The 12882-nt window shown below is 40.4% G+C and overlaps 1 protein-coding gene across 1 annotated transcript in view; it reads right to left on the reverse strand.

Moving 5' to 3' along the window:
• Positions 1-2032: 2032 nt before the first annotated feature.
• The window catches only part of CPO (carboxypeptidase O), a 102840-nt gene continuing 91990 nt past the window's right edge, over positions 2033-12882 (reverse strand). Inside the window, 3 exon segments of the mRNA XM_082396772.1 lie at positions 2033-11549; positions 11553-11572; positions 12402-12486. Coding sequence (XP_082252898.1) covers positions 11310-11549; positions 11553-11572; positions 12402-12486 — 345 coding nt within the window. The 3' untranslated portion in view covers positions 2033-11309.

Genomic DNA, 12882 nt, shown 5'->3' on the forward strand with positions numbered 1-12882 from the left:
TAAATAAATAAAAGAGAAAAAACCCCAAACCTAATTTCTTAACTACTGTGCTATATCATGGGGACTTAACAAAAGGCCACTATTGCTTTCTTAAAAACTCAGCTTGTCCCTCCATAGACTGGTGGAATTAATGTAGACAAACAAGTGAGAAGAGGAGAGAAAAGCTATTAATAAGAAGAAATGATGGAAGAATAAGAAATGGGACAGAGAGAGAGGTTGTAACTATCACGTTAAATCACAATTACCAATATTCACTATTTACTGACTACTTGCTCATATTTTACATCATCATTTCAGAGCAAACAAACAAAATGTCTCATTTTGTCTCCTGAGTGTCTATACTGGCATGTGTCAAATGTTTTGAGACTCAAAGCCACTTTTCAGTAGTAATTTGGGAGTTGTATCCCTTTGTAGTGTTGTAAACCCTCACTTTGGACAGGTCAGGACCACTGTGCTCTTTTGGAAAGAGTGCCAGGGCCAGAAACATCAGGATCCAAACTCACAAGGAGCAGCAAGAGAGCAATGCCAGCATCAGGGAACAAGATGAAGACAAATCGAAGGGACACTGCCTTAGAATGACCTTTGAGAACAAATAGGATTGGAATAAAATAAAGGCAATGGATAAAGAGTAGATAACTGAACACATGAGAAACCTTTATCTCCCAGAGGCAGATGATCTTGTTTCTCTAAATTTGGACCTCAACTCAGAGCTAGATTGCTGGTGGCAACTACAAATAGTCTGACAAGGGAGAGCAACCTTGTCAAGACCAGACATCAAAATCCAACCCTCTAGCTTGAAGTCAGTGAAGCCTGGAGAAGAGGTCATTGTGAAGAGAAGTGACCTACTCCCCAGCCATCCAGCACATTCCCACTGGGTTTATGACATTCTCCTCTTCCTCCCTTTTTGGGAAGCAATCTATGTGGATAACCTCAGACACTGATCCTATACTATCCATTTTATTATTCTCCTAACCTGAAATAATATTTAAAAAACTGATATAGAGCTTCAAGATGGTGGAAGAGTAAGACATGGAGATCACCTTCATCTCCACAAATACATCAGAAATACATCTACATGTGGAACAGCTCCTACAGAACACCTACTGAACGGTGGCAGAAGACCTCAGACCTCCCAAAAGGCAAGAAAGAGATTAACAGCACTGCTTAAAGGAGCTCCAGAGACAGGCGCGAGCTGCGGCCATCAGCGCAGACCCCAGAGATGGGCATGAGACGCTAAGGCCACAGCAATCAGAGAAGAAAAAGAAATAAAAGGAATCCAAATCAGAAAAGAAGAAGTAAAGCTGTCACTGTTTGCAGATGACATGATACTACACATAGAGAATCCTAAAGATGCTACCAGAAAACTACTAGAGCTAATCAATGAATTTGGTAAGGTAGCAGGATACAAAATTAATGCACAGAAATCTCTAGTATTCCTATACACTAATGATGAAAAATCTGAAAGTGAAATTAAGGAAACACTCCCATTTACCATTGCAACAAAAAGAATAAAATATCTAGGAGTAAACCTACCTAAGGAGACAAAAGACCTGTATGCAGAAAACTATAAGACACTGATGAAAGAAATTAAAGATTATACAAATAGATGGAGAGATATACCATGTTCTTGGATTGGAAGAATCAACATTGTGAAAATGACTCTACTACCCAAAGCAATCTGCAGATTCAATGCAATCCCTATCAAACTACCAATGGCATTTTTCACAGAACTAGAACAAAAAATTTCACAATTTGTATGGAAACACAAAAGACCCCGAATAGCCAAAGCAATCTTGAGAAAGAAAAACGGAGCTGGAGGAATCAGGCTCCCTGACTTCAGACTACACTACAAAGCTACAGTAATCAAGACAGTATTGTACTGGCACAGAAACAGAAATATAGATCAATGGAACAGGATAGAAAGCCCAGAGATAAACCCACGCACATATGGTCACCTTATCTTTGATAAAAGAGGCAAGAATATACAGTGGAGAAAAGATAGCCTCTTCAATAAGTGGTGTTGGGAAAACTGGATAGCTACATGTAAAAGAATGAAATTAGAACACTCCCTAACATCATACACAAAAATAAACTCAAAATGGATTAAAGACCTAAATGTAAGGCCAGACACCATCAAACTCTTAGAGGAAAACATAGGCAGAACACTCTATGACATAAATCACAGCAAGATCCTTTTTGACCCACCTCCTAGAGAAATGGAAATAAAAACAAAAATAAACAAATGAGACCTAATGAAACTTAAAAGCTTTTGCACAGCAAAGGAAACCATAAACAAGACGAAAAGACAACCCTCAGAATGGGAGAAAATATTTGTAAATGAAGCAAGTGACAAAGGATTAATCTCCAAAATTTACAAGCAGCTCATGCAGCTCAATATCAAAAAACCAAACAACCCAATCCAAAAATGGGCAGAAGACCTAAATAGACATTTCTCCAAAGATGATATACAGATTGCCAACAAACACATGAAAGAATGCTCAAAATCATTAAACATTAGAGAAATGCAAATCAAAACTACAAAGAGGTATCATCTCACACCGGTCAGAATGGCAATCACCAAAAAATCTACAAACAATAAATGCTGGAGAGGGTGTGGAGAAAAGGGAACCCTCTTACACTGTTTGTGGGAATGTAAATTGATACCGCCACTATGGAGAACAGTATGGAGTTTCCTTAAAAAACTAAAAATAGAACTACCATACGACCCAGCAATCCCACTACTGGGCATATACCCTGAGAAAACCATAATTCTAAAAGAGTCATGTACCAAAATGTTCATTGCAGCTCTATTTACAATAGCCAGGAAATGGAAGCAACCTAAGTGTCCATCAACAGATGAATGGATAAAGAAGATGTGGCACATATATACAATGGAATATTACTCCGCCATAAAAGGAAATGAAATTGAGTTATTTGTAGTGAGGTGGATGGACCTAGAGTCTGTCATCCAGAGTGAAGTAAGTCAGAAAGAGAAAAACAAATACTGTATGCTAACACATATATATGGAATCTAAGAAAAAAAAAATGGTCATGAATAACCTAGGGGCAAGACAGGAATAAAGACAGAGACCTACTAGAGAATGGACTTGAGGATATGGGGAGGGGGAAGGGTAAGCTGTGACAAAGTGAGAAAGTGGCATGGACGTATATACACTACTAAACGTAAAATAGATAGCTAGTAGGAAGCAGCCGCATAGCACAGGGAGATCAGCTCGGTGCTTTGTGACCACCCAGAGGGGTGGGATAGGGAGGGTGGGAGGGAGGGAGACACAAGAGGGAAGAGATATGGGAACATATGTATATGTATAACTGATTCACTTTGTTATAAAGCAGAAACTAACACACCATTGTAAGGCAATTATACTCCAATAAAGATGTTAAAAAAAATAAAATAAAACTACTGACACACCCGCTCTTTGCTCCTCACTGGACATATGTGTGCCTCATCTCCATGATACAGAAACCCATCTTATAGAGCGAAAGGGGAAGAGAACCCAGAGGGCCCACAGAGGACCAGAAGTGACTCAGATCAGCTCAAGAAAAAGGCAATAGGAGGGAGAGGTACACTAGAAGGTTCTTACAAGAGAAAAGAGACCAACTCTTTCTTCTGGTGATATCAGTGCAGCTTGGATCTCCGAATCAGTGCAGAGGACCAGCAGGCATCCAAGAAGTGGGGAATGCCTAGGGTGCATTTAGAAAGAATCACTCATCTGTACTCTGCCCCCTCCCTTTTCCACCTCAACCTTCCAGGCCAAGTGTCTTTCTTAAGGGGCAAACGTCTCTTCAGTAATGCCCCTGGGAGACATCTTACTGATCCCAGAATGGCAGGATGCTAAGAAACCAAGAGCTAAAAAAGAGAGTATTGGGAATGTTTGGTCATTGACAATCACATCTGACATACCCTAAGCATATGTTAGCTGTTCAATATACTCACAAGTGCTTTACCTTTTATCATTACTCTATGGTAACCAGAGCTCCCTTACTGTGTTTTGGAATTTCCCATGAGAGCTGGGGCTGGGATAGTAAGAATAATTGTCTTAACTCCTAACATTCACTGAGCACTTACTCTGTGGCTGGAGAAGGTGGTCTAGGGTGGACAAATGACTTTGTCCTGGAAAACCAACATTGTCCAAAGCGCTTTACCAGTCGCTAATTTATTTAATGTTCCTAACAACTGTACAAGGTTATTCTTATTCCCATTTTATCAATAAGGTAGTTGAAACAGAAACACATTCAGTAACTTGCCCCAGATATATAGCCACATAGTGATTGAGCTGAGCTTTGAACCTGGGCAACAAGGCTTCAGAATTTTGGCCATTAACACCGCCCCATAGTGTCTGTCACATACATGAAACCTGGGAATGGTTCCAGAAAATTGTTGCCTGAAGAATTTGTGTAAGGGCCCAGAGACACTGTTGCTACCATGAAATAGACACTGGGAGTAGAATGACTTTGGCTTTGCTTTGGGAGATCCTGAACCTAATTTTGGATGAATGCAGCACACAGTTCAAGAAATAAATTGTTGACTTGCTTCTTGAGGCTATGATACTCTGAATCTGCTAGGATGCATTCTGAGACTTGGCTGAGGCCCTGCTCTCCTCCTGGTCGAGTGATAGCTGTTGCTTTTTGACTGACCAGTGTCCATTCACCCTGCTTCCAGTACAAGCAGCCTGGTTTTATTTCCCATCTCAATCTATGTGGTTTTGGGGGAGCTGGTCTACGAGTGGGCATGTGCCCCAGGCTTTCAGTGTGTTACAACTTCTTGACTCAAGGAGGCCCATTCAGTCCCTATTCGGGAATTTTATTGGAGCTATTGGAAAAGAGAAGCACTTTTCCTCTAGGGTTGCAGAGAGGCTAGGATGCAGGCCTGGAGCTGCTGGGGTCACTTGCCCCTACGTAGAAAGAACCTGCTTCAGTCAAAGCAATAGATAAAAAGCTGATGCAAAATCAAAATATGGAAAATTACTAACTCTGGTAACATCTTGGAATTTCCAGAACCTTTTCTTCCTGAACTCCCTCTATACATTTCTATTAGGCAAACCAATAAATTCCCTTTTTTTTTTTTTTTTTTTTGGTTTAAAGCCAGACTGTTTTGGGTTCCAGTCCCTTGTATCCGAAAATAATCTGCCTAAGACACCTGTGGTTCCTTGGAAGAAGGCACACCCCTCAGTCCTAGGGCTTAAGAACTCCATTCCTTCAAGAACAGGATCCTGGGGATTCCCACCTGTGACCGGGGTAGCAGCCAACATCAGAGGCTTGGCTTTTTATCTTAAGAGGCAAAGATCCAGAGACAACCAGGTGTTGCTTGACTCTTCTCCCAGACTCAGAGAGGATTTCTGCAGGCTCGTCCCTGCCCCCACTGCTCTCCTCCAAGCCCCTGACTCCTAACCGTACTCCCCGACCCCATCCCACCCTGCCTTATAAAAGACTGAAGGTATTTTTCATTACAAACGCATAACGGAATGGAAAATTCACGGCTATTCTCAAGATCTCAAATTAAAGAATGTGTGTTGCATAGAGCACAGATAATTTAAGCAATCAGACCCTTTTCACGTTCTGCTCCAGCTTTAAGACAAGCAGATGAAACCTTCCCAGGCCCCCTCAGATACCGACGCGGAGCCTGAGGTCATGGCTCTTCTACTCTCAGCTCCGTGCACGTGACGTATGCGAGGTGTTTGCTTACTTTTCTGTATTTGGAACTAGACTCTGAGATCCTTGAGGGAAGAGACTTCCATCTTTTTACCCTTTACCGCTTTTTACTTAAGAAAATAAGTCAAGGTACCCCGTGATTACCCAGTGGCATCTTCATCCCAGTGATGAGACAGGTGCTCTAGTTTAGGGGTCCCCAAAGTGTGTTTCCTGGAACAGCAGCACCAACATCACCTGGGAACTTGTTAGAAATGCAAATTTCAGGCCCCACTTGCTGAATCAGAAACTGAGCTGAAGCCCAGCAAGCCACGTTTAACAAGACCTCCAGATGATTCACATGCACGCCAACATCGGAGAACCACTGCCCTAGCCTCTGGCTACTCAATGTGTCATGGTCCAAGTACCAATAGTATCAGCCTCCCCTGGGAGCTTGTTAAACATGCAAAATTTCATGCTCCACTACAGACCTGTTGCTATGCCTGAGAATCTGTGTTTGAACCCGCTTCCCAGGCGATTTGTGTACTTGAAAGCAGTGCTTCCTAAATTTTCAAGAGCATCAAATTACCTAGGGATCTTGTTCAATGCAAGCTCTGATGCCTGAGAATTGGAACTTTTACCAAGCTGCTACTATGGACCACACTTTGAGTAGAAAGGGCCTAGAGAGAAAACAGAAAGTTCTTCAGGGCTGCAGGGCAACTGGTGGCTGGTAGGGCAGAGAAACACCTCCAAATCCTCTCACTACCCATCCTCCTCCCCAGATCAGGCAGAGCAATTCTGTTTTTATCTGATTTTTATATCATGCTTTAAGGAAAATTTTTATTTGAAATAAGAATTCTGCTGCAAAACAAATCTTCTAAGCAACTGCATTACAGAAAATAGTCAACCTTTAAAGTGATATACTTGCAAACCTAATTCTAAATTAAATGTCATAGGGTAAATTAGTGTATGTGCAGGAAGGAGCTGGTGGATATTATGTTTTTAAGCTTTTTTAAAGCTTTACCATTTTCCATATCGAATTAAATTTTCAAACATGAAACTGAAATGATGGTTGCTTGTTCCTGGAGACCTGGTTTGAAGTTGGAGAGCAAACCTTAAGTTTCAACTGACACTTCAGTGCAACAATTTTGCATTTCCTACTTCTTGTCTGAAGTGAAATGGCTTGTCCTTTTTCCATACTGCTTCCCTTTGGGCTCCATGGATCTGTAAGTCCATATTCGGCCTTGGTCTATTATACCTTTCTTGGTGGGGATGAGATAAAGATGACTTAAGACAAATTCTCATGATCTCCTAATACCACAATTTTTCTGTTCAGCCACTCACAATAATTCCCACCCTCCTTTTTCCACATCTCCATAATCAAAGAGACCCTACACTGAATCTTTCTGAACAACATCTCTGATGTCTGTCCCTTGGTTTCCATTTTTATGGCCACCAACTCAACTGAAGTCTTATTCAATTATATGTGCACAATATAATATTTTCTGAACTGTTTGACTCAGAGGTCTCCCCTTTAAATGTCCCATTCTAATCCATCATTCCAGACTAATATTTACACAACAGGTGTTTATTTACCCTCCCTGTGCAAAAACATGGGTACTCCCTGCAGTCTATAGGAATAATGTCTAAACTCTTGTCCAGTGCTCAGGACCTTCAGCCAACTGATTCCAACTTGACTTTCCACCTCACCTTCTCAGGATCCTCCACCTAGTCAACCGGATTCTTTTTCGGGAGCCGGGGGGATTCAACCCCATGAATGCACATTCCTCTTTGCCTCCTCTGTGTTTCTGTGGTTGCTTTTGCACCATTCATGTAAAGAGAGAGACTTTCATTTTTCTATTTGCACCATTTTTAGAGCTGACTTGCACAAATGTATTTTTTTAAAAGAAAAAACATAATAAGAGCTCCAGGGGAAAGGAACACGCAGGTAAGAAAGGAGTTAATACCCTCACCATTTAAGCTCTATAGAGCTTTATTTTTTATTAGTATTATTTTAGATGAATGACTCCTTAGAAAGAAATAAAATTCCTTTTTCAGGGTAGCTAAGAAAAGATGGTGCAGTCTTGATTACGGCAGAGTGGGAAACTGTTATAAGTGGCTATTATTTTCTCATAAAGTCTTATCATAATACCAGATACTTCAAAATTTACAAGTCCGTAAAGGCTAATCTTTTTTACTGTGCCTTCCATAGAGACCAGACTGGAAATGCATATGTTTTCCTGAAGTGAAAGTCTTTGCTAGAACAAGATTCCTCCTGTTCCATAATGGCAACATCTTCAAAATAGAAATATTTCTGTCCATATGATGTTGTAATGCCCAGGCATTTTCTGAATATTAATAGCAATACTTAAAATTTTTTAACTATGATTTTTTACATTATAGTTGATTTACAATATCATGTTAGTTTCAGATGTACAGCACAGTGATTCAGTTATACATATATATTATATACATATATAATATATATATACTTTTATTAAATGTCATTTTAGGAAATTAAGAATGTATTATGTTTTGGTAATAACTCCCAAGGGGGTTGTCTTATGTTGGGTTCCCTAGAGGTAGACCCAGAAGCGAGGATTTCATGCACAAGTGGCTTATTCAGGAGGTGCTATCAAGAGAAAGTGACACAGGACAAGGAAAGGTGGAAGCCAAGCATGGCTGCAACCTCAGAGAAAGTTCTTTGCAGGGTAATGTCAACCTTATCCCACAGGATCTCTGGAACATGAGTGACACTTTGGAGTTTTCCCCAACCCACTGCAAGGGACTAGGTTTCATGCTCTTGGATCCATCAGTTTCCATCCAGGCAGGGGCTGGGAGTTTCTGGTGGTGGGTAGAACTCCCAAACGTGTCTATGGCTGCAGGTAAATCACGTGCAATAGCCCAAGGGAAGTCATCGGAAAAAGAGTCACACTGGTGTGAGCTGTTGGAAGCCAAAAACACATTAAGGACAGAAAGAGATGCAGGAGAAGGGGCCGGAAGGAGTCTGGATGAAGCACCAGCAGTGGCCACTAGATAATACTTCCAAAGTCTTGGAACCAGAAAATTCCTATCCCAAGAAATTATTTGATCAATCAATAATGATTAAGAACTGTGTGACCATAGATGTGCTCTTATCTTCCCTTCATCTCAGCTTCTTCATCAAATAAATAAAAGTATCTAACTCAGGATTTTTATGAATATTATGTAAAGTAATACACATAAAGGATTCTAATCACTGCATATAGTATCAAGTTAATAATTATTAATTTAATTTTTAAAAACCCCTTTGTATTTAATATGTAATTTTATATTCTTGGGCAGTGACCCTCTCTTAGTGCCATAATATCTTTATACCAGATTCAAATTCTATGCAGAAGATAAGAATAATACCAGGCAATATGAAGAATATATTTTCAGTAACATATCAGGAGATTGCTAAAGTGCATAAGAAAAGGAAGGGAAACAGAGCTTGGTCATACATAATGGAAACAAAAATATAACTCATTTTGACACTGATGTAGAAAAAGGTTAGAGCTAGAAACTTGGATACCATCTGAATTTATCATTTTGCCTGATTTTAAACTCTAAATTCACCTATAGGTCAAGGAGATCTCCATCCTTTGCAGGAATAGTTATGGAAAAAAAGCATCAACCAAGTTTGGTGGAAAGAAAGAAATAGTAACCGAAAATGCAATATATTCAAACTTGGGAGCAAGGGAACCAATGTAAATATGCTGATGTTCATGCTGCTTCCTGTCTGTGGGTGATAACTTCCTGTCTCTGACTCAGGGGTTTCATGTCTTCTAACACCCATGAAACAGCAACAAGCTAACTTCCTAGCTTTAAAGTAGGGTAAAATCACATCCCAGACCCAACAAAGCCTCAGTATAGGATACTTTAAAGATTGCATTAGTTGCATCAGTTGTGCAGTTTTCCCAAACTATTACCATTTAAGACCAGAAAGTTGAAAACATCCTTGAGAAAAGTCAGTGTGGTCATTCATCACTATTCTAGCCTTGCTTCTAGTATCCTTTCACAAAGAGTAAAACACTATCAGAAGAAGTAAAAACATGTCATGGCCCTCAGTCTCCCACACCCTCAGAGCCATGTGAAGCCCCCCCTGAGAAGGCTACAATTGTGTCTTAAACTTTTGGAAGGATCCCTGTGGGAGGTTTCAGGCAAGCTGATAGCTTGCGTTTCCATCCATTCCCTTCCAGCTTTCTTTGGCCATGGACTCAATCTTTCGACATGAATTAAGCTTTGTAGATCAGAGCTCCTATAGTACTCAGACGTCCAAATTGTTAACAGACAGCCTTAGAAACTAAAACACAGGCTGGATGAAAGCTGATAACCTAAGTCTCAAGCCGCAGCTCCTCTGTTTTCTTCTTCAATATGGCATTGGTGGCCATACTAGTTTTCTTCCCTCCCAGGCTGACCATTGATGAAACCCAACCATTTTCTCCTAACAATGCCACAATTGTGGAGCTGGCATTTTTATGTAAATAGCTGTTCTCTGATTCATTAAGCCCCACTGCCCCTGACATCTTCCTTTCTGACCCTTATCAGCCACACACTGGCAAAACATGAAGAAATAAAGAGGACAAAGAAAGGCAATAAAAGGGTTACAACCAAGAAGTGTATTGTGACTGTGACCAACAAGGAAATTCGGAAACGGGTGACTGAACACCCAAGGATACCCTGTCAGCTGGTCACAGCGACAACATTTGTTCAAAGCCTGACAAGTGCTTAGCATCATTTCAAGGTGTCACATAGAGATACATAGGAAATGACAGTCATAGATGCTACCTGAAGAGCACGTAAAGTGTAATAGACAATATGGCACAATTAAACACCTGTGTACCCAGAAACATACAATCTGGCCCTTGCTTACCTCTCTACTTACTCTTTATTTCTCTCATAGCCCCTGTCACAAGATGCAATGTTTAGTTTATATATTTGTGTTCTTGATTATTATGGCTCCCCAGAGATGAGATTTGTCTGGTATGCAACAGTGTCCGTTCCAATCAATCTCACCCACTGGAACAGAAATTCCAGGGGAACAGGGACCATGTCTACCTTATTCACCATTGTAACCCCAGAGCCTAGCAAAATGTACCTTGTAGAGTCTCAAAAAAATTGTTTTAAATAAATAAGTCAAACATTAAATAAATAAATAAAACCAGCAACAGCTATATAGAGAGATTATATAACTTTATCTTCTGAATGCCACTACTAACATGATTACACAAAATTAAGAGTGAACTTGGGTCACAGGCATGAGCAAAATTTTCAAAGAATTTAGATGGGAAAAAACTTTCTAGACCCTGGGGCAGCTGCCCTGAAACAAACCACAGATACATAAGTGAACACAGCCAAGATCAGCAGAACTTCCTAGCTGACCTATAGATTTGTGAGTCACTGAATTATAGAGTGGTTTGGTTTGTGGCATTATTGTACCAATCACTAACTAATATTAAAGTCTACTAAAGTAATAACAATTAATTACGAGCAGAACAAGCATTAAAATGCAAAGATGATTCATCTTTTTTGAAATAAAAAGTATTTCTAGTTTAAATTATTTGGTTCCTCCATAGCCTCAAACACCTCTCATGCAGCCATATCCATGTCACTGGGGCTGAGCAGGCCTAGGTAGGATGCACCTACAGAAGAAAGATGAAGGACTTCAGCAAGCTCAGCACCACAGCAGTAGATGTCACCTTTCCAGCACTGTTTGAATACCAGTATTTCTCATACACATCATCCAGGACTGAAAGCACAGCCTCCATGGTTTCCTCACAGGTGGCCTGAATCTGAGTTTCTGGCAGGACAAACCCATATGTACCATTGTCCCTCAGCTCAAATGCATATGAGGAAGGGATCCCAATGTCCCAAGCCCAGTCTCATGAAGACTCTGAAGTGGCATCTACAAAATGAAAACATGGAGGAAGAGTTAGAAGTTGTTCTGTGAAAGGACAGATTTCTACAGCCATTTCAGGGACTAAAGTTCAACCCAGCAAAATAAATCAACTCTTTCATATTAGGATCTATGAATAGCTGCCTTCTCTCTCTCCTTGATATTTTCAGCTTCTGTCTCCACTCACCATCCCCACTATACCTGGCATTATGCCTGGCACATCCATCCCCACAATACCTGGCATCATGCCTGGCACATAGCAGAGGTTTGGTTAAAGTTTCTCAGCTGAATCAAAGACAAGACAATCTGATATTGGAAGGTAAGATTCAACTGACATGTAAAGGAACAGAAACAAAATGACCAATAGGAAAAATATTAGGAAAATATCATCTCGGTTGTCCTTCAGTGGGTGGAGGAGGTGGTGCTTGGGGATGGGGAAAGCAATGCACTCTCCTTTCAACTAAATCCTTTTTTAAACTCCAGGCCCCACCTGTTTTGCCTGATGGTCCTCTGGGAACTGAATCAACCGACCAAGGGTCACTGGAAAATATCTTTCCTGTTAACTCCTGTGCCTTCTCCCTGCCAGTTCTTTTTAAGTGAAGCCAGAGGGAGTACTGGTCTGAGCCAGTGTATTAATTTTTGCTTTTAGCTCACCCCTTATCCCTAGAGAGCACAATTCTGGATTTGTACAGACTCCCTTTTATCCCTGGTCATTTTGATTTGTACAACTTCCTGTTGATCCGAGGAACTCTTCTATCCTGTCCACTCCAGTCTCCAAAGTCCACTGAATTCTTTTGTGCTTTAGATACTATTGAAGAGGTGAAAAAAAGATACTTACATAAAATATCTGCACTAGATCCAACTCTATAATTGGTTCCATGCTTTGCTTTCAATGCATTTGCTGCCTTCTGTCCAACTTGGATCTGTAGGTGGGAAATGCAGAGACAGATATCTGGTGTTAAAAATAAATCCAACAATTCAGAGCATTTGCTATTTTGTCCAAATCCATCCTCAGAGTTCCAGACCATCTTTCTAACTTCCCATTGAACATCTATACCTGGGTAGTCTTCTGATACTTCAGACTCAACATACTCAAATCCAATTTTATCATCTCCCCCACTAATAAGGCTGTTTTGATTTTCATAGTTCTGGCCTATCATGTGCCCCCAACATGTAAATTCCTACAATTATCTTTGACTCTTCTCTCAAACAGTTACCAAGTTGCATTTCTAATGCCATCACCCTATTTCAGTCTTATTAACTCTGAAATGGACTGCTTTCATCTTCTAATAAGTTTTCCCTCCTCTTGACAATCCTTA

The sequence above is a fragment of the Balaenoptera borealis genome, assembly GCF_965194805.1.
Source record: "Balaenoptera borealis genome assembly, chromosome: 6".
NCBI classification, from domain to species: Eukaryota; Metazoa; Chordata; class Mammalia; order Artiodactyla; family Balaenopteridae; genus Balaenoptera; species Balaenoptera borealis.